General features: G+C 33.0%; 1 protein-coding gene across 1 annotated transcript; it reads left to right on the top strand.

Annotated features, from left to right (window-relative positions):
* The first annotated feature begins 354 nt into the window (after positions 1-354).
* On the top strand, positions 355-8,829 carry LOC150096263 (uncharacterized). Its single transcript, XM_090409015.1, has 3 exons — positions 355-1,299; positions 6,561-6,585; positions 8,651-8,829. Exons 1-3 carry the CDS (start codon positions 355-357, stop codon positions 8,827-8,829), a joined length of 1,149 nt encoding a protein of 382 aa, XP_090265141.1.
* The last annotated feature ends 13,857 nt before the right edge of the window (positions 8,830-22,686 follow it).

Genomic DNA, 22,686 nt, shown 5'->3' with positions numbered 1-22,686 from the left:
TATATCCCCCCCCCCTCCTTCAAACTGTGATTATATATAAAACTGAGTGTGTATTTTATTTTTTAAAATTTTATAAAATAAATGTATTAGGGAGAAATTTAATATAAAGCAACAGATTGTTTTCTTTTAAATTATATTTCAAGTAGTTCAGTGAATAAAAATATCAAGAATTACAGCCATTTATATAAAAAAAAAAAAACTTGTTTAAAGAAATAAAAATCTATTATGATGATCAGTTACATAATCTGCATGTTGAAGTAATATTTAGCTATGAGTTTCTAAATTCATTGAAATAAAATCATGCTTATTTTCTTTTCCAGATATTAAAAAGACAATCTAGATTTCCCTGTGTAAATGTCTCATCCGCAGAATAGACCCTTGTGGTCATGTGAAGAAACTATAGCCTTGATCTCCATTTGGGAAGAAAAAGAAATACAAAGTGCTTTAAACAATACTGTAAGAAATTATTACATTTATGATTTAATAGCTAGTAAATTAAAAGAAAAAGGTTTCAATCGCACACCAACTCAGTGTCGAATCAAAGTAAAAAACCTGAAAGCAGAATACAAGGCTGCAAAAAATCAGAATCTTAATTTCAAAGATCTGCGAAGGCAGTCAAAATATCTACATTTACTAGAGAATATTTTGGGACCAAGTACTGAAACTGTCAATCCACCTTCTCCACTTTCCTATTTTGACCTTTATAAATACAATATACCTCAATCCAGTGTTAGCCATCCTCAAAATGAAGGTAACACAGCCCTTCCGGATACAAATGATATTCAGTTAGTGAATGTTTTTCATCTTAATACACCACAATATCCAGATGGCTCATGGAGTCCTAATCCTGCCATTTCTACATCTGATCATTCTTTTCACAATAAAAGTACTGAATACTCACCATCAGCATCTATTCCACCTAAAAAGGAAAAGAAAACTGATGATTGTATGGAGGAAACTCTGGAATATTCTCAAGAACCAAAGCGCAAAACAACGTCCAAAATACCCAAAGAATTTCAGGCACTTAAAACTGTCATGCTCTCTGTTACAAATCAGTTTCTACAATATCAAGAGGCAGCAGAACAGAGGTTTTATAACTTTGAATTAGAAAGAATGCAATATGAAGCAGAAATGGAAAAGAGGAGATTAGAATTTTTTAGAGAGGAAAGTGAAAGGCAAAGCAGAGAAGAGGAAAGAAAGGAGCAAAAGATTATGCAAATATTAGACCATCTACTTTCTAAATACCAGAGTGTTCCTCATAATGATGCTGCCTCTGACATTGGTCATGATATGTGTGTTGTAGAAATACATGAAGATACTTAAACATAAGTCATTAATACTAGCAATAATGCTAATATATAATCTAGCTTTCTATTTGAAAATTCATGCTATTGTTACAGTTTCCGAGTTTATTTTTTCATTTACTTTAAAGTTTCTTATTTCACTAAAATACATTATTCTGATAATTTAAGTATTTATGTATTTTGTAAAGACTTGTAAGACATAATTTATCTGACTATTTATCCAGTGATACATACAAAGAATCTTGAAGTGGTTTGTGTATTGTCTGAATTTAATTCATTTACTTCATTAATTGCATACCCTAATAACTCTTGGTTACAAGAAAGGATTTTTTTTTGGACCATGGGTAGAATAAGATTTTTTTTTCTATTTTTTATTAATTTTATATATTTTTCCCTTTTTTTTTCTATTTTTTATTTTTGACATAGTCCAGAAATCCTGTTCTAAAAACCAAACACAGAACATTTTCAAGCTATTTCAGGAACCCACAGCCTATTGGTTGGAGAGTAGATATGTTAACCACTCTTCCAACCTAATAGGCTAATAGAAAAGAGAAAAAAATTCTCCAAAAACTTGTTTCACATTATTTTTTTCTATTCACCAAGTTTATTTTAAAACCTGTAAAAAGTTTTAATTCTAAAATGCAACTTTTATTGTAGGAAATAGATTGATGTGGAACTGACACATCACCTCAACAAATGGTGTTGGTTATACCTTCATTACATCAGGTTATGTTTGCAGTAGAGAGTAATGGTTACACATTTTGCACAAGTTTTATTTGCTTCTAAAAATTATCATGAGGAGATATATTCCCTCATAAAAAATAATTAATTTAAAAATTTATGGAATTTACAACAGTGTTAAAAAAACTTTTTTCTTCATTTCAAGATCATCATCTGGAGCATACATAAATATATAAGACAAGCTGAGTTACATTATTAACTGTAAGCTAGAGAAACAATGATTTGATCACATGTTATTCTACTGGCATGACCTCTAGTGGAAAAAAAAAAATTATTTATAAATTACATCAAGCTAAATTCTATTTATGATGACAGGATTAAACATATTCTTTCTTACAGATGGTTTTCTTTCAGAAACAATGATTGTCCTATTTTTATAGGACATCATTCTATTATGATGTTTTATACGTTTTAATATAATGTTATAAAATAAAATTATAATGTTTTATACGACATCAATGATGTCGAATATATGCCTTTAGGCATATATTCACCCACGGAGCCTTCCTCACTAAGAACAACTATGAACAGGACTGTAGAAAATCCAGTGTATTAAATAACAATTGTAATACTAAAAATAAGACATCATTGTTTCTGAAAGAAAACCATCTGTAAGAAAGAATGTGTTTAATCCTGTCATCATAAATAGAATTTAGCTTAATGTAATTTATAAATTTTTTTTTTTTTCCACTAGAGGTCATGCCAGTAGAATAACATGTGATCAAATCATTGTTTCTCTAGGTTACAGTTAATAATGCAACTCAGCTTGTCTTGTATATTTATGTATGCTCCAGATGATGATCTTGATATGAAGATTGAAACGACAGGATAAGAAAAAAGTTTTTTTAACACGGTTGTAAATTCCATAAAATTTTTAAATGAATGCTGATCACCATGTGACACTAAAAGAAAAAAAAAAAATAAAATAATACTTAGTTCAATTTTATGCGAATATTAGACCTTATATGTTTTCATTATGAATGTGTTCCATATAGTGATGTTGCTTCTGAATTGGCAATGCTGTACAATAGAAATACATAAAGACAGGTTCAATAATGTTAGCAATAATGTTAATCTTCTGGATTTTTTTGCATTTATAGCACAAAGATGTGATTCAGACAAAATGCAGTCATTTCAATATTCTCTGATAGCAGGGTTGCCAAACCCACAGGTGCAATAGTAACTAGTTAAAGGAGTATCTGATCAGCTTGCATAGAAAAATGCAATTATACAAATGCTTGTTGATCTGAAATATTAGGTCTATTAGAAACTTAACAGAATCCCCCCCCCACACACACACCTCGAAAAGTTATAAACATTAATGTGTAAAAATTTAGTCAGCTTTTCAAATGGCTCAATTTTTTGTTTGTTTGTTTTTTTTGTCATATTTGTGATTTTCCCAGTGATATCTCACATTTTTCCAGTGCAACATGAAAAATGTTTTTTTTTTTTTAAATAATGTATAAGTCAGAAATTTCAGCAATTGTTATCTGTCTATTTTGAAATAAGTATATTTATTTCAGCATAGTGTATATGACTCATTTTGTGTTGCTGTAAATGTTATATTAGCGAAGTAGTATGCTTTTCAAATTTCTTACATCTAAAAAATCGTAATTAGCAATAAAAGTAATTTGTAAATTTCAGAATTTCCAATTTACTACTACTGAATTAATTATATGCCACTTGTCATGATTATTGATAATAATATTAGTTATTCTTCATTTTTCATGGTAACTTTATAATTTTGTGATGTACCTACTCTTTTACTTTATCTGAAATTCTTCATTTAGCATTAAATATTATTTTTAATAGAAGGATTGGAACATTTATAATGACAAGTGAGCTTAATAATTTCTTTTTAGTATAACTTTTTTGCTGTTCCAATGTGCTGTAATTATCTCATCAGTTTTTTTTTTTTAATTTTCAACTGATGGTTAAATATATCATCAGCTTACCATCAGAACCTATTGAATCATTTTGGACAGTTAATAAAAAATGCAGAAATCTTATTACAGTGAATACAAAAAAAAAACTTTCCAACATGTGTTTGGCGATTCAATCAAAAGACGTCTATAAATAATAATAACAGCAAAACATATCAATACACTGAGTGTTTAAAATCACTAAATACACAAACATTGAACTTAGGAGGTTTTTGATAGTAAGCCAGTGATGCTTAATTTTGTTTATTATGGCCAGTAGTCATTGGATAATTGGATACTAATATCTTTTTTTTACATTGACTTGTACAGGTTAATATAACATTTTTAATATCTTTGAAAATATAGAAAACTGATTTTATTAAAGATTATAAATAACAACTAGTGTATTTTTTATGCATGCTCTGTTTATCAAAGTATCTATTGAAAACCAAATTTTACTTATATACATTTAGGGAAAGGAGTATTTCAGTCACAAAAATGCTAAAAATTATTACACCAGAAACATATGTAATGTATTTCCCCTCTTCTAATACACATCGTTGATATAATGTTTAATTTTGTCAGTTATTCTAGTCTACTTTCTTGTAACTTTTTTTAGCACTAGCACTGAAAATAGCCAAGAATCTTGCTCTGAAAGGGGAGAAATAAATGTTATGTATGTTTACAAGTGCAATAATTTTTAGAAACTATTTACATGGAGCAGAAGAAAATCTCAGAGACAGGAAGTTTACCAATGAGAAGAAACTGAACTGTAATTTGCCAACCAGTCAGCATAGACTGTAGTTATGTTTTCATTGCCATAAGACAGATTCAGTTACATAGATCAAACTTCATGTATGTAAATGTGGCTCAGACTTCATTTCTGTTTAAACTATTTCGTATGCAACTAGTTCATGTGGTACAATATGGAGGATCATTCTTTTGAGCCAATGAGCAATTGATCTCTCCCAAATATTCAAAGCAATCTTTATATCACCTGAATTTATTTGCTTCTTGAGAAGTTGAAAGTTGTCCTAATTTTGAGTATTCTTGGGATGTTCACACAAATGTTTTCTAAAGAACAGCTGGGAATTCAAAGTAGTTTTGAATTCTCAACTATTTGGATAGCATATAAAGTCTGTTATTTGCCAAAATTAGTACCATTTTTGAATTATATATCAAGTGACATGAACGACATATGAAACATATTATTCACAGTTTTCATCATCAAATTCCCGATATGTATCCTCAAAGGATGTACAGGATATGATAGTACTATCATATCCTATCATATTTACAATTTTTATTATTTAAATTAACAATGAATTATCTTTTATTGTTTGTTTTGTTTTTTATGTACTATCATACATATGCATGCACATTGAAGTGCCTCAAAGCTAGTAGCCTATTAATTAGTGAGATATATCTTGTGGCAGCCCAGATATGTTTTTATATCTTTAGTTATACCATTTACACGAGAATTACCTGCAGGATTTGCCAGAGACCCATTTGTGGAAACAGGCTGCAATACAAGAAGGTGAGGGTGGCCTTGCTGAGAGAGAGAGAGGGAGGCTGTTTATTGTCTTTCTATATCACAAGTAGTGGTTCATTTGTAGGGAGATGCATGCACTGGCTTGCACATGAACTTGTTATTACATTATCAAATTAATACATAATTTTGCTAGCCTTGCTTGTAATTATGAGAGAAAGAGAATGGTTTAGGCACATAGAGACAGTGCTGTCCTTAAACAAGGACAAGGGGGGGGGGGACATCTTCCCCAGGCACTGCACTTTGAAAGTGCACTCTGCCGCTTTTGTCTGCCGTCTCGAAATAGCTCGAATTGCCACTTCCACTAACTCGAACTGCTGCCAACTGTCTCACCAGGATTCCTTCTCTCTCTGGACTGGAAACTTTTCTCCGACGATTGGAACTTCTCCTTTCGGCAATTTGAAGCCCTGTCTGCAGCCTAGAAGCTCTGTCTCTGCAACTGCTGGAAGTGGGAAGCTCTCTGGCAACGTCTAGAACCGGGCAGCTCTTTTCTCTAGCAACTTTTGGATCTGGGAAGTCCCTTGTCTCTCTGGCGACATCTGGAACTGGGCAGTCTCCTTTCTGCTTGGCTCTGTCCCTTTTTATTATGCCTTCTCTGAGACCTCGCCCGAAATTTGTAACCCCCCAAAGAATTCAGCATGATTCTTTCATCTTAAGTTCCAAGTTTGGTCAGCTCTTTGTTCTCTTCCGAGCTTTCTGTTGATTGTAATTTGCTGGCCATCAGAAAGTTGTTTGAACCTTTCTGACTGACTTTGGAGGTGTTTACGTGCAGAGCTTGTAAGCCTTTCTCATACACACAAAGTTTATAAACAACTTTTCTTATGCCGCCATGTAGATCTATTACATACAGCTCCGGTGGCAAAAACATTGCCTTTGTTTTTAACACTCTAACATATTCTTATTAAAGGAGTATATACAGTTAACTTCCAAAGGGTTATTTACAAAAATATCTAGTACAAAATATACAGAGACAAGTTATTTTTACAACATTCTCATGGGACTTGACCTTTGTAAAAAATCAATGTAATGTGCTTTAGAATATTTACGCTACAATCGAGTTTTTACACATGCATATTACAAACAAAAAAAAATTATAAGATTATTTAATATTTAATATAATTAAAAAATTACATTAAATAAGAGGTAAAAAATGAAATCTTCAGAATCAGTCTTACCGAAAATAAATTTTATGGAATAAATATATAATAATTTATGAATTATATGTCTATGTTGACTCATACTAATATCTGTCTCATCAGTAAAACACCAAAACATGTACAATATAATTAAATTCAGTTATCTTTGATATTTTGCTGACTTTCAGTTATATATAAATCATAACATATTTTTCAATTTTTGTCATTATGAAGGTATATTTGGCAAGGCAGGAGGATATAAGTTATTTTATATAACAATTTGTTAGTTTAATTTACAGCTTTCAGTTATTTAGCCTCCATTTGTACTCTTGCCCTAGGCACTGCAAACGTCAGAGGATGACCTGTAGAGAGGAAATGTTGATTCTCTTCCAGATCATTTTAGAAATGACAGATGACAATCTGTTTTCACCTTCACTAACTGGTCTGATTTATCAAGATTGTTTGAATCAAATCATCAAAGTACTAGTTTTATATTTTAAGTATGTTTTGTAAGGGACAAAAATAAATAGAATAAATAAATAAATAAAATTATGAGTTGGAGACCATGTGCATTGATAGCTGTGTTAAAAAGAAAAAAGTACTTGTAACGTTGTTCTACAGAGATTTGTTTTGTTTTCGTAAGAAATGGTACTGTCACACTTTATTTCCATTTAATAAATGAAAACAATTTTTACTTGAACTGATATTTAGGAGGAAAAAAAAAAGAGAAGATACATAGTATCTTGCTTTATAATCCTTTGTATGACATATAGATGACAGTAATTTTCCATTACAGTATAATAATCATCAATCTGATAATTATCCTTCACATAATATAATTGAATTACATTTATGTATACAAAACAATCATAACAAAAATACTGAAGTGAAAGTGAATCTTGAGCTTTTTTCTTTCTTTCTTTTTTTTTTAATTGGAAGAATGACAAAATATTGCACCCTTTGATTGGAAAAGATCCAAGTTCAATTCTTGTTGTGAAGAGAGGAATTTTTATATGGACTTTTTTCAATTGAAGGTGAGTTATTCAATCTCTTACAGAGGTAGAGGTACTAATTTTTCTCCCAGAGACCCAAGTTTTTCATCCTGCATACAAATTAACCAGAGATCACATGTATTTTACATTTTACAAAATTTTTCGAAATCTGGATGAAAGGCAATTATACAAATTTGTAAAAGACTTTCAAGGTTCCTTTAGTAAGCTTGGAGTACCTTCATGAGGACAGCATCACATGTCTTTTGACTGGAAAGACCTGCACTGAAATTTTTTCTGTGATATGATGGGAGGAACTTTTATAAGAACTTAAAGATTCCTCATAAGGTGAGTTAGTATCATACAAACGTGACAAGATTTTTCATTACAAAATGCAAGCAACCTGTCCAGAAGGATAAATGCACTTTTTTTTTCCTTTTATTTATTTTTTCATTATTTTATGCACATCACACCCAAAAAGGTTGCAACAATAATTGATACCATGTTTATATTGGCTTCATATCAGTACAGTACAAAATCTGAAAGCTATTTTTAATATATTAGTTTCTACTTCAAATTTTAAGATGTATATTCATACAATTATATATATTTTCTAAAATGAGTGGCATACAAATTTTTTGGGTTATGAAATTTAATTTCCAGTTTTAGAAAATTATTTAAGGTTTCCAAGGGTTTAGGGACTATGAGATGATGGCATTTGTCTGCTGTACTCTCTTCCCTGGATGCCATTTAAAAATCATTCATAGTCTATCAATATTAAGGCTAAACAGCCTTGCCTACTCCTTTAGGGTAATAAAAGGCTTTAGTCAATGAGTTTGCATCATCTGATATTAACAGAGTCACAGCTTTCTTCTGAATCAGTAATTTATAAATATCAGGCTAATGCTGAACATATTTTTATTACAGAAGTAGAATGTCATATATTGCACTTAGTGTCAGGTCAGCACTGACTAAACTGAAATCTTCACGAATTTGAACATGAAGCCAGCAAGTCCTCTAGATTCAAACTTCATCCTTCTTATAAAAGCAAGAGTGACGATTTCTTTCTCCATGCCTAAACATCATCAAAATCACTTAGGTCAGGAAACAAGTTTTACCAAGCACCATCTTCACAGGAAATTTGCACTTTATCTCATAGTCACTGATGATTGTACTTCATTAAGTTAATTTTTTTTTTCTCAATAATATGATTAGTATTGGAAGGCTTCATTTTATGAAGAGGTTAGGTTCCCAGCCTACTGTTTTTAAATTGAGTTCAGTACAATAATTGACTTCTACAAGTTAATAATTTAGTAATTTTTATAGAGAATTGTGGTTAATTTTTAATTATTTTACATAAATAATGTTTATAAATAACATAAGACAATGTTATAAATTAAAGTAAAAAAAATATTGGAGAATAGAGAAGCCTTAATGAGAAAACAAGAACTTTGTATTGTCCGTGATTACTGCTTGAGTTACAGGAATGTTATTTTGATTCATATTTTCAATCCACAGCACCAATAATTTTTCTATTACTTCACCCCTTGAATATGATGTTCTTAACACCTTTGTATTAACAATTTCTGCATGTGAACACTTTATCTTATCAACAGTAGTTACTGTTGTTCAAACTATAGAATCACTTCCATTTTTCCCTCAATGGTAAGTGATTTTTTTTTTTTTCAGCTGAGGAAGATGTTGAATGAGCTCTGTGTAATTTTTAATTTACTGTTTAAATACTAATATTAGTTAAACTCTCACTTTTTAGTAGTCCTTACAACATGATTCACTGTAGACCTTACATAAACTTTTTATAATTTCTACCCACAATGCCATAGAATATAAAACAAAAGCCAATCGCGAATGCTCCCGACATGTTGCATTTATGTTTTTGATTTTTTGCTATTGATTTTGAAATATTTGCTAATTTGAATATTCATAAATAGAGGAAACATAAAATTGAGGCCTTCCTGTATTGTCCTCTGTCAAATAAACAAAAAATCCTCCATGTACGCACATGCGTGCGCTCACACACACACACACACACACATGCAACATATTTTAATGTGGTATTAGTACCTTGATTCTTGGATTGATTTAAAGAATATTATTGTGTTTGGAGGCAGAAAAACAACTTTCATATTTGGTTATGAGGTTTTAAAATTAATCCTATGTGCAATGGTATTGCCAGTTTAAGAGTGTTGTGAGCCATTTCTTGTGACATGTCACAAAAAATGGCTGAATAAGTCTTTTTTTTTTCTTTTTTTTCTGCCATTGAATCCATGAACCATTCCTTAAATAGATGATGATAAAAGAATATTATCTATTCTTTTTCTATTTGCTGACCAGAAGTGTAACATTATATATCGTATTTGCTGGTGTATAAGACGCACTTTTTTTTTTTTTTTTGAAAATAGGTCTGAAAAACAGGGTGCGTCTTATACGCAATTACTCAGTTTTTTATTACTTTCATTTCTGGAAATTTTCTCTGTTCCTAGTTATGCGATTTCTTCCTTGCGGTGTGTGTGAGAGCATTCCAGTTACGTAGAGTTCAGTGGATGTGTATGTGCTGTCATCGACTATCACAGCTGTGTTCCTGTTCATTTAAACTTTCCAATTGTCGCAGTTGTTGTGAACGGTGATAAATTTTTGCCGTTAAATTTTCTCTAAATTTCTTGGCAAATTATGGTTGAAAAACATCATTGCTACAATATTGCATACAAGTTATGTGTGATTGTATATGCTAAAGAACATGGAAACAGGGCTGCAGAGAGGCATTTCGGGCCATCCCCAACTGAGAAAATGATATGAACTTGGCAGAATCAGGAAGAGAATCTAAAAAATTTTTTTTCCTAAAAAATGTGTACAAAAAAAAAGGGGGGTACGTCTTGTACACCAGCAAATATGGTAATTCCCTCACTACTTGAGCAATCTTACTGTGTTAAATGAATAAAATGAAAAATTGGTAAAATTGGAAATGTCCTGTGCCTTAAAATTGGATGCTTAGAAAATAATATATCTATTACTTACATATTATTCCACAATATAAGTTTTTGTGTATTACTTGCAGATGTGAGGATGGTATTATGAAGTAAGAAAAATGTGGAATTTGTACAGTGTCAGCCATTATGCAAAGTGGAGTAACATTTTTCCAGAGCAGAAGGCTTTATCAACCTTCAGTTTTTGGAGGCTTATAAAGCATCAGATTTGATTTTTGTTAGTCTCTTGTTTGGAAACACTTCGGAGTGATTTCCATCATAATGTGACATAAGGACTGGCTAACTCATCTTTAATGAGTTAGCTTGTCTCATATGGACATAGTAGGATTTCTTTCTGCATAACATACAGACTGTCTAGAAGAGATGGACAATTTATAGACAGAAATAGTCTTGGTTACTTTGGCATAATCTGTAGTTGACTGCTACAAAAGGAAGATAAATACATTGAGACTGCCTCAACTGCTCTCAACCTATTTGAAGAAAGACATGGATATCATTTTAAGGCAATAGTTGTGGATGATCTTGAAGCATTGAATATTTGATCATTGATGATTACTGAGATCATGGTTTTGTAATGTGGTCTGAAATGTTTGAAAGCAATTTGCAAAAATCTGTCTCCATTCTTTTCCCAAACATGACTCAAAGACTTTTATCAATCAGATATTTCATCTCAGATTTTTCTGAGAATGTGGAAACTTGAAATTACATACAGATATTCCACATAAGAATGTCAGTATTGTAAAATGAATCTTTTTTCAAACCATATTGTTGATAATTGTCTGACCTGTTCATTAACTCAGTTTGTACATATGCCTGCACACTCATTCAGATCAGTAAGTTTCAAGATGGCACTGGTTACACAAAAACCTGTGTTTTTATTGTACATAATATTTATGTACAATAAAAACCAAACCATCTCAATCTCGCCTCCTCTATCTTTGCTCCTAAATTCGTAACTTTCACCGTTCACCTTACATAGTCATTTCTCAGACGATCCTTTCTGGTCACACCACACATCTACCTAAGCATTCTCATCTCCGCTACCTCCATCCTGCTGACGTTATTTTTCCTCAGGGCCACAGTATCCATAGCATACGTCATAGCTGGTCTCACTACTGTCCTGTAGATTTTGCCTTTTAGATTGATCGGCATCCTTTTATTGCATAGCACTCCAGCCATCTCTCTCTCTCTAGTTCTTGTATCCTGCATCCCACTTCCTTCTCGGCCTCACCATCCTCTTTCATTGTTGAACCTAAGTATCTAAAGTCACTGACCTTCCTGATGACATCTTCCAGCTCTAGATCTGTCTCCTGGTTGCCATCCACTGTGCAACATATACTCTGTCTTACTTCTGCTCAGTCTCATACCTCTCTCTTCCAGTACTTTCCTCCAACTTTCCAGTTTAGCTGGAAAACTGGAAAGCTTGATTCTGCACACAGCACGATGTTATCTGTATACAACATAGTTCAAGGTGCATCTTCTCTCACCACCACTTCCATCACAATATTAAACAGGAACGGACTTGATGCTGACCCTTGATACAAGCCAACTGTCACGGGGAAAACATTCTCTCTCTCTCCCAGGCAGGTAGAGAGAGAACTCATGGTTCGAACTCTTGTCTTCACATTTTTGTACATCTGCACCAACCTGACATATTTCTCTGGTACCTTCTTCTCCCTCAAACACCTCCAGACTTGCCTTGGCACTCTGTCATACGCTTTCTCCAGATCAATAAAAACCAGGTGTAGCTCCCGTTGCTTCTCTCGAAACTTTTCAGTCATCTGTCGTCGATTGACCAGGCATGAAGCCAGATTGCTCCTTTGCAATCTCCACCTTCTTAGTCTTCCATCAAGGACCCTCTCTAGGATCTTCATTGTGTGGAACATCAACTTTATTCCTGTGTAATTCTTAGTCTTGGGCATCTCCTTTACTCTTGTAGATGGGGACAGGAGTACTTTCTCTCCATTCCTCAGGTATATTTTCCTGTTGACAAACGTTTATGAACAGGTCCCACAGCAGGTCAATTCCCTCTTCCCCTAGTGCCCTCCATGCCTTCACTGGGATCCTGTCAGGGCCTACCGATTTTCATCCTCTTTATGGCTTCCTTCACTTCGACTCTACTAATGTTCTGCACCATGCTGTTTGCAAATAATTTTTTAATCAGTATAAGCTTGGAAGAACTTCTTTCTGCACTTGCTATTAACAATTCCTGTTGCAACAACAGCACCTACCACAATATGGCTGAACGAGCGCCCTTATTAAGCCGTGCCATGAGGCAGGCTGCATCTATGCTACACCCTATGGATGGTACTGCTTGTACTGTATGAGACTGGCTAACTTGCCTTCAGCTAAAAAGTCCTTATAAAGGTTCTCTCCATCTTGGACAGGATTCCCATCCAGATCTTTTCAACCAAAGGGTATCCATTGATAACTGTTGAGCAGAGAGCAAACTTCCCACATCGATAATGCAAGTGCATGCTCTTTATTGTTGATATTTCAGTCTCAGCATTTTCAGAGAAAATGATGTGATGTCAGTTTGAAGCCAACTGATCTCCTTTGCTGGTTAATTTTTTTTTTCCCAAATATCTTTCGTTAGGATACTACTCATGTTGATTTTTAAAGAGATTTAAGGAGGTTTGATTGCTTTCTAGTAGCCCACACTTATATTTGACTAATGATAACCTATAATCAAATCACTTTGGAATACATAAGCTCTACATCGTATTTATCTTGAATTCTACCAATGTGCGTACTGTTCCCTTTGCATGGCATTAGATTAGCCTCAATGATGGTGGTATATCAAAATACTATATAAGAAATCATAAAAATAAAAATTATAAAAGATATATTTGTTTGAGAACAACAAAAATAATTAAAAAATAAAACTACATTTAATAACTTTTGTTTTCCTGACAACACTTCCATAGTGCAGTTTTTCTAATCCTTTATGGAAAAAATCTGGATTCGAATCTCTTTGATGATATGAAGAACATTTATAAGCACAGCTGTAACTACCATAGCATGAAACTCTGCAATACTGGCAATGCTTAATGACTTAACTGAGCCCCATAAAACCTCTCAAAGGGATTCAATGAAAGCTATGGAGAGGAAGCACAAATTCTAGTTATGCAAATATTTCCATAGTCTTTCTCAACTGAATATGAAAGCTGATTGTGCAATGGTGGAAAGGATTTTTTTTACTCCTGCAAATCAGACAAACCATTGAAAGCACATTCAATTAAAAGATATACACTGCATTTAGGTAAAGTGGCCTTCGAGTACTGTTTGAATTTTTAAATTATACTTGTCATTTAATGAATTTTTCGTATTTCAATTCACATAGTCTTGGCTTAACTATCTCTGATTAGCTAACAGTGGAGTTTGACTGCCCCTCGAACTCCAAAAAAGTTAGGGCTAAAATAGCCTTGCCTGCTCCCTACTGGAATAAAAAAGTTAGCAGATTTTTATTTTATGTTTTGTGCATAAGTGTACCTTTACAGTACCAATGGACTAATTTCATCGATGTCAAAAACACTTTATGTATATTAAACTGGAGAGAAAGGAGGAAGAATTTAGAATTTGGAGTATAAAAAGATAGAAAAGAATAGCTATGCTTATTTAAATAGGATGGAGATGACCATTTATATCCAATAACGAGCTTATACTTTAAAATACACTAGAATTATTTTTATATTAGAGTGACAATTTGAATACCTGAATTTAACAATGGTGCCAAAAATATCAGTTTAGAAGTAATGTGGAGGGTATGGAACCAATACATAAGATAAAATGGCATGAATCAAATGAGTAAAAGACAATAAATGAGAAATGATGGATTTTGAAGGGAAAGAACTGAATGTCTGTAGTTATACGTGACAAGCCAAGGGTATTAACCGAGCCTCACTCTTCAAAATGTATAACTTTTTGAAGATAATTTGTTTACATTTTGAAAACATAGTACTAGATTATTATTACGTGACACCTCTAAGGAGTCCAAAGGCTCATCAAGGGAGGGCACCCAGTCCACAGCTCTCCATCTCCACCATTCAATACACTAACTACAGTGAACCGCAACTACCATCATCATCATCTACCGCCCACCACCACCACTTTCACAGACCATCAAACATCATGCCCACATTGGGGGGATTCGAACCCACAACCTTTTGGATGGAGAGCAGATATGCTAACCACTAGGCCAACCAGACTGGCATTTTACGAAATTTCCATGGCATGGAAATCGGTTAAAATAACATTGCACAGTTGTTTAGGAAAATACTACCCGAAATATAAATCAAATCAGAATGATGAGTCAAGAAGAAGAAAAAGATTTGTTGCCGACAATATATCACACAGACCACTTTGTTCCATGCAGAAGATATATTGATACTATGAAATTTTTCTAAGGTGCTAATCCAATAAGAAACAAAATAGTAATAAACAACAAAATAATAGAGCAAGTAAATACATTCAAATATTTAGGTTGCACAATGTCATATGAAAATGAACCTGATAGAAAACCAAAGATATCAAACTTTTTAAAAGTAACAGGCATTATAAATAAAATTTTTAAACCCAGTTATGTACAAAAACACACACGAATAAGAATATACAATACAGTTGCTAAACCAACCTTACTTTATGGCAGTGAGATATGGACAATAAAAAAAGCAGATGAAAGAAGAATTGAATCATCCGAAATGAAATTTCTGCACAGAACTGAAGGAGTCACAATAATGGGCAAAATGAAAAGCAGCGAAATCAGAAAAAAAACTTGGAATTACAACCCCCCTAAATGAAACTGATTTGCTATAGAGAAAAATGGAAAGAACACAGAAGCAGAATACTTAAACAAATTCTAAATTACCATCCAAAAGGTACTCGATGCAGAGGAAGACCCTTAAAAAGATGGAATTGAGTCCGGAACAGGCCACTTGGCCTATAAGCCTGGAAAGGAAGAAGAAGAAATTTTTCTACGTTATATTACTCAAGAAAGTTAAAAACAACCATCTTCAATTTCCTTTTTTAAATTAAATGAATAATGTAATTTATTCATAATTTCTTAATATGCATGTCTTAATGTCATATTAGAGGTTTTTTGTGTCATTTTGCAGATTGAGGATTCGATTATCCGAGGAAGTTCATTTACCGATAATCGGGAGTCTATTGTTATAAGGCATCCATGAAGTCCCAGAACGTATTTTTGTCCAATAAATGCGTATGTTATCTGGTTGGTTTGTCCGCCTGTTTTGAGAAAGGAAAAACCATGCTGCTATCTCTGTATGAGACAGATTACTCAATATCGTATATATTTTCTTTTTTCTTTTTTTTAGTTGACCATCAGGAAGAAAAACCTTTTTTTCCCCAGATTTTCTTATTTTCTTCCGTCTGAAAGAAAACAGGTTTAATTATAAATCTAATTCCTCAGTCAATCTCTTTGCACGGGTAGGTACGTTTTTTTTTTTTTTTTTTTCCTCACCAAGAAAAAAATTGGGTTTTTAACTCACTCGAAAAATACAAAAACATTGCCGTAGAACATACGTTCTTCATATATTACGTTATATGAGTATGTATGTATTGCTATTAGATGTATTCATACATCTAATAGCAATAAGGATTAGGAACACGAGATGAAGGCACTTGTTTCCGTATTCTCGTTACCTAGTACACTAAAATTAGTTCAGTCAAATGCAGCAGTAAAGGCAGGTGAAAACTAGGTAGTCTACCACCCTTTCAAAATTTCTTAGGGAGAACAGGGCCGGATTAAGCCGACTGGGACCCATGACGGTAATATTTACGGGTCCCCTAAAAAGTGTTTATATACTCAATTTCATTGCAGTTTTTCACTGATTGCAGTGATTTGCTGGAAGCATTCATTCTGTAAAATAGTGTTCCAAATTACCGTTTCATATTTGTTCATTTTCTTTAACAAAGATGTAGATTCCAATACAGTTATTTTTATTTTTATTATTTTTTTTAATTTGAAACGCAGATAAGGCCTCTTTCATATAGTTATATCCAATTTTAATGCCAGTACGGCATCTGCTCTCGCCGTCCATCTAGTGTCAGATAATTTTATTTATTTATTTATTTATTGTTAAAACATTTTCACACTTCTCCAGCTTTCTACACAAAATTTGTCAGAGATGAGTGGATGCAGAAAAAAAAAAGCAAATAATTTTTCCACAAACATAAAATATTGCATTGTGTATCAAAGGCCGACGCCAGTCAAGCTACCTTGGCTTGCTCGGTTGTGGGAGCATTCAGGTCCTCGCTTCAGCACTGTGATTTCATGCGCGCGCATAGCCATTTCCGCTCCCTCCACGTCATCTCACCCTGTTGCTTAAACACGGGCCATAATGTCAAAGTAGCTCTAGCCAGTGAGCTTCAGCCAGCCTTTACAAGTGTGCGTGTTGCTTGGGAAAATTAAGTTACAACCAACTTTTTATGACGATGTTATTGACCAGTTCATGAAGAAGAACTGTAGGGTAGAATTTGTATTCAAGTAGCTAAATTGAAAAAGATAGAATATTATTTGTAAAATAAATGTTGTGTTTGTATGATTAACTGTGCATAAATTTCTAAATACAGGTAACCCTCGTATAACGTGGTAGTACTTATACAACGCAGTTTCGATATAACGCGGTCTAAAATTGTAGTAACCCTTGTTGAACGCAGTACTTATACAACGCGGTTTCGATATAACGCGGTCTGCAAATTGTAGTAGCCCTTTATCTTTTCATATGTTTTTCACCGCGCAACTTAAAAATCAAATTTTATCTTTTAAATTTGTGTCTGCCTGTATCCCGCATGTAATTATAAGTAGCGAATTTATGTTAGGGGAAATACCCTTTAGCACGCATGTACCTCAATTGTTTACCGTATAAAACGTTTATTGTTGAAAATTGTCCTCGTTTCTGCCAGGAAAGTACATTAAAATCATAAGTGTGTTCATCTTAAGCTGAGCACTTTATTGTCTGGTGAGTTACATACAATATGTAATGCTTGCTTTTTTGTGTAAAAAATTATTTTTATAGTAATTGCCATAAACTGCAACGAAAGGGAAAAACCAACATTGAAAACAAAATTAAATTCTCTCGAAGAAAAAAATTCAAAAATCTTGGATCGGTTGAAAAATTGAGAAAAACCAGTAGTTTTTGCAGGGACTTTGAATTTAAATGAATCAACAATTCGAACAATCAAACAAAATGAACTTAAAATCCGAGAAAGTGTTTATTGCTGGGTCAACGATAAGTGCAAAGCACGTTGCTCGTGTACGCGATATTCTAATGGAAAAACGGAGAAATCTCTAATGAGATTTCTCCAAAATTTCTCTAATAATTTCGATAGAAGATTGCACCTCAAAAGAAAATTCCTATGGATTCAAATTTTATTAAACAAAAAGCACTCAAAGTTTATAAACATTTATAGTGCAGACCAGGTGTTCAATGCGGATGAATCCGGGTTATATTGGAAAAAATGCAAAAACGCACCTATATTTCGAAAAATGAAAGACCAGCTCCTGGATTCAAAGTTTCCAAAGATAGAATTACTCTACTGTTTTGCAGTAATGCATCAGGTGATTACATGACAAAACCAGTGTTTATTAACCAATCCTCAAATCCTCGTGCTATGAAAGATTAAAATATGCACTATTTTATTTTGCCTAAAACATTTATGCATTATGTGCAATGAAGTTTAAGTACAATTTGTAATTTTTATTCTTTTATGCTATGTATTTGTTTCATAGTTTATATGTTTTCTTCTTAACTTACATGAATTACCTGAATTAAATAAAAATATATTTTTGTTGGATATCTCATTGTTGTTTATATAATTAAAAAAAAAAAAAAACGATTTCGGAACATAACCCTACTTTTTCTATGTGATCTGAGGCTCGCATAACGCAATTTATATAACGCGGCATTTCCGTGGAACGTAACATCCGCGTTATACGAAGGTTACTTGTACACAGTTTTAAATGGTCAGTAATTCATTATTCCGCTAATCAGTCTTCAATCACACCTCTCATTCCTTGAATGATAACAAGAGCAAGCGTGAATTTCAAGACCAGCATTCGCCCCTGCACCTGAACATAGTTCAGGTCTGAAGCAATTAGTGGTAAAGGTATATATATATATATATATATATATTTTTTTTTTTTAGCTATTGTCAAGAATGGAATATGATATCGGCATAATTAGAATAAACAGGATATAGTAAAAATTTCTGCACTATGTTTGCCGGACTTCTAGGGGTATAATAATCACTTATTTGTCAAGAAATGAATATGTTTTATAAGTTACTTTCCAAAACTGAAAATATAATATTTATTCAGCTTGGGTTTTGAAGATATTTCGAAAATTAAAGACGAACACAATATTAATCTGTTAGGTAGTAACCGAGAATTTATGAGACTGAATCGCAAGAAACTTCAAAAAAAAAAAAAAAAAAAGATAAAATAAAAATAGAAAACAGAGGAAATAAAATATAATGAACTACATTTTTTCAAAAAAAACAAACAAACCTTTAATATTTAATATAGTGATTAAAAATCAGTGAACTTAGTAGTTTACGTAACAAGCTCGACAGTGATTGCTTAAATTAAAAGCAGGGAGTTCGTGTGGCAATGTTCTTTAAAGCATGCGACCCATTACAAATTTCGGACTTATTTCGAACAGCAGTTATCATTAAAGGAGATTAACAGAAGCCTACATAATAAATGTAATGGTGCGCCTTGTAATTATAGGTCATACCGTTGTCGCAAGGCACGAGCTATCACCCCTACAGTGATAAGGAGAATGCAATATCCCAACTCACAGTTTTTCAGGACAAACCATCACTTTTGTTCGCACATTGCACTATTTACTTTCCTTCATCCTAATTTCCTCCTCTCTTTCTGTAAAATTGGGTCCTCGTGTCCGTATTTGACCTAAAATTTCTCTCTTGCGTCCCTGACGGTGTTCACCTGAACTCAATTTAACGCTACACCAATGTCTGTTCCCCCTATATTGAAGGTTGTTTCCGCAAATATAGTGAGCGTACGCCTTTGCGGAAGGGCGAAGTTTCCGTAAAGAGTGAGAGTAATGGTCACGAGGTTGTTGCTCGGACGAAAGGGGTTGTTGATCGAACGACGAGGTCAAGTTAACGAATACATTCACCGACGCTCTAGTTCCTGAATTTCTCGAGCGTGTTTAGAGAGGTCGATGACTGGCTCGAGTAGCGCACAAGGAGCGCACACAATTAACCATTTGCGATCATTTGTTTGTTTATTTTTCCTTGTAATTGAACACAAATAATGCGAAGCGTGAAGTCGCGCAGAAAAGAAGATCCACATCAATACTAAAAAAAGCTTGAATGAACTTAAACATTCTTGAAACATTCTCTGCAAAATACGAATACATTTTAGTGTCAGAAAAAGAATAAAAGTTTCGCATATATAAAGAAAGTAGTGCTGCATAAAAGTCGATAATAAATTTGCGATATAATGGCTTGTTGTCTAGCGCCAATAGGCGACTCTCTAGTATACTAGCTTAAGGAGAGAAAAAAAAATCCGTTCAAATGAGTTGTATTACGTGCATTGACACAAAGTAGTGGACAATTATTTTATCATAACAGTGCAAAATATTATGTAAATATTCCTATAAGAGGTACTGTGCTTGTTAAATATTGCAGTATTACAAACCTAATTATTTATTCTTCATGTATTATGATTTGCAAATTCTGAAATTTGATTATATCTATTATGTAGTAGAGTACACTATATATTATGACGGTGTTTTTATCGATCATTTGGAAAATAGGAACAGACAAATGATAATAACCAAATATATAATACTCCATGTTTCAGGAAGAATTCCTCGTCCCCCAGAGTCTAATTAAGAAAAAGAAAAAAAAAAAGGAAGATAGATAGATAGAGAAAGAGAGAGATTTATGATTACCATGGAGAAGTTGATAAAACATATAATTTTTATCATTTAGCACTAATTATGGTATTAATGTTCATATTGAGAATATTACGTAAAATACATATTACTTGAAAAAGTAAAAATATTTTTACTTTCCCTTTAAGCGTATAATTTTGGGATACACCACATTTGCAATATTATTATTATTATTTTTACCTGCATTTTTTTTTTAAAAAGTTAACTTTTCGCCATTTTCTCGACCCCACACCAGACAATTGCATAATAAATTTAGTCCTGTGGATTTTAAATTTGGTGTTCAGCATGGAGTTCTTAAGATATATTAACTAGAATAAGCTTTACCTTTTATGTTATATATTAGCAATGTTTTTCAACTCGATCTTATGAAGGACTTTTAAGTCACTCGAACAGTTACATACAAAATAATAATAATAATAATAATAATAATAATAATAATAATAATATACACTATCTTCCAACCCTCACATTCAGGATGAGATTCTATTCCTATTGAGGTCTAAATAAGTGAACCTAAACCGAACAAAATGTCAACAAAACTTCATGATACAAAAAAAAAGAAATGTTTGATTGCCTGAGAGTGTGGTAAGAGTATAGAACAGTGAGTTTATAGAATAGTATTATAAACTTTATATGGTTAAATCTCTCGTGACAAGTCGAATCCGTGATAGTCTCAGCTGAATAATGCTGATATTCCCTCATTTACTGCCCTTCCGTAAATCAGTCAAAAGGACGCGATATGTTCTTTTCGATAGGACAAAACCCGGGTTCGAGTCTCTTTTCTGGGAGAATGCATGTCTGCAACTGACTTCATGGCTCTGTAGATGCCTTTTCTACTTGTTGTTAACTTTCATCTCACTTTTTCAAAACGTATATCTGTTTGATAAATTCAGTATCCGGAAATCCTATTTTCTATCTTTCTGCTTCATGATTTAATGTATAGATGGCAGAGTTTGGCATAGTATGGATCGATGGATGGTGGAGATGGAAGAGTGTAGCATGCCCTCCCGCGATGCGTCCTTGGACGTGTTACGTTGTAATATAATAATAAGCCCCTCCTTTCCCCTAATTTCCCTTTGGCCATATCAGTATAAATTTTGCCCCGTAACTGATACAATAGACGAACAAATAAAATTGTCCGGGCGGTAATTATAAATTCCTACTCTGTAGTAGTAGAATCTCTGTATACTGATTTACATAAACTGTTGACTTCAGGCCTTCACACAAACAAAGATTATTTAATGTTCAACTGTTTAAATAATTAAATATGATGTTACTCTGTAATTATGAATAATGTATAGAAATTATTGATTAAAATTATAATTAATCTTTGAAATCTACGCAAAGAAAGGAAGAGTGCCCTTATAAGCAGCCGAATTGAAAGTTTTGGCAACTATAGGCCCCCGAATCGTAAATCTGGCATCGTATTTTGAATGTTCTATTTGCTGATTTTAAAATATAACAATTGTACGCGATTTCAACATGCTTGATCAAATATATATTTTTTTTGCGTTATCATACGTTATAATACTATATAATATTTCAAAAATATGTTTGTCACCTATCAAAATTCACACCATACGTAGCAGTTTGCATACATGTGAATACAATGATGAGGGGCGTTTAGAGTAGTGGCTGTCTTTTTCTGTCCCCCTCTCCACTCCTTTTACAATCATTAAAACTCAAATATTAAAAAAAAAAAAAAAAGAAAGAAAAGAAAAAATGCAGATGGCTTCTGCTTACCGTAAGTAAATTTAAGATAATATTCAAAGGCTTGATCAGAATTTCAAAGCATGTTTTTATCTGTATAGTAAAGAGAAGTTATATTAATGTGTGTGTGTGTGTGTGTGTGTGTGTGTGTGTGTGTGTGTGTGTGTGTGTGTGTGTGTGTGTGTGTGTGTGTGTGTGTGTGTGTGTGTGTGTGAGTGACCTCGTCTTCGTTTTAGTCTCCTTGCTTCTGTAGTCAACCCTGTCCAGGATACGTCTTGCCAAGTAGAGCACTAACCTCTCCGTCCATTGCCGGGTTTGGTCTTTTGTTCGTTGCATATTTCCTGAACTTTCGCTGTTTCTAGGATCTCGGGTCACACACAGGTCGACCG

The sequence above is a fragment of the Typopeltis vanoorti genome, chromosome 19 (genome assembly GCF_054136105.1).
Source record: "Typopeltis vanoorti isolate ZY-2024b chromosome 19, IOZ_Tvanoo_1.0, whole genome shotgun sequence".
NCBI classification, from domain to species: Eukaryota; Metazoa; Arthropoda; class Arachnida; order Uropygi; family Thelyphonidae; genus Typopeltis; species Typopeltis vanoorti.
This window is presented reverse-complemented; position numbering and strand designations above follow the sequence as displayed.

Excerpts from the sequence above, each read along its gene's own strand:
- LOC150096263 (XM_090409015.1), top strand. The coding sequence starts at position 355 with ATGTCTCATCCGCAGAATAGACCCTTGTGGTCATGTGAAGAAACTATA. Across the intron at positions 1,300-6,560 it reads TTGGTCATGATATGTGTGTT|ACGCTACAATCGAGTTTTTA; the intron begins GTAGAAATACAT and ends TTTAGAATATTT. Across the intron at positions 6,586-8,650 it reads ACAATCGAGTTTTTACACAT|CAAGTCCTCTAGATTCAAAC; the intron begins GCATATTACAAA and ends ACATGAAGCCAG.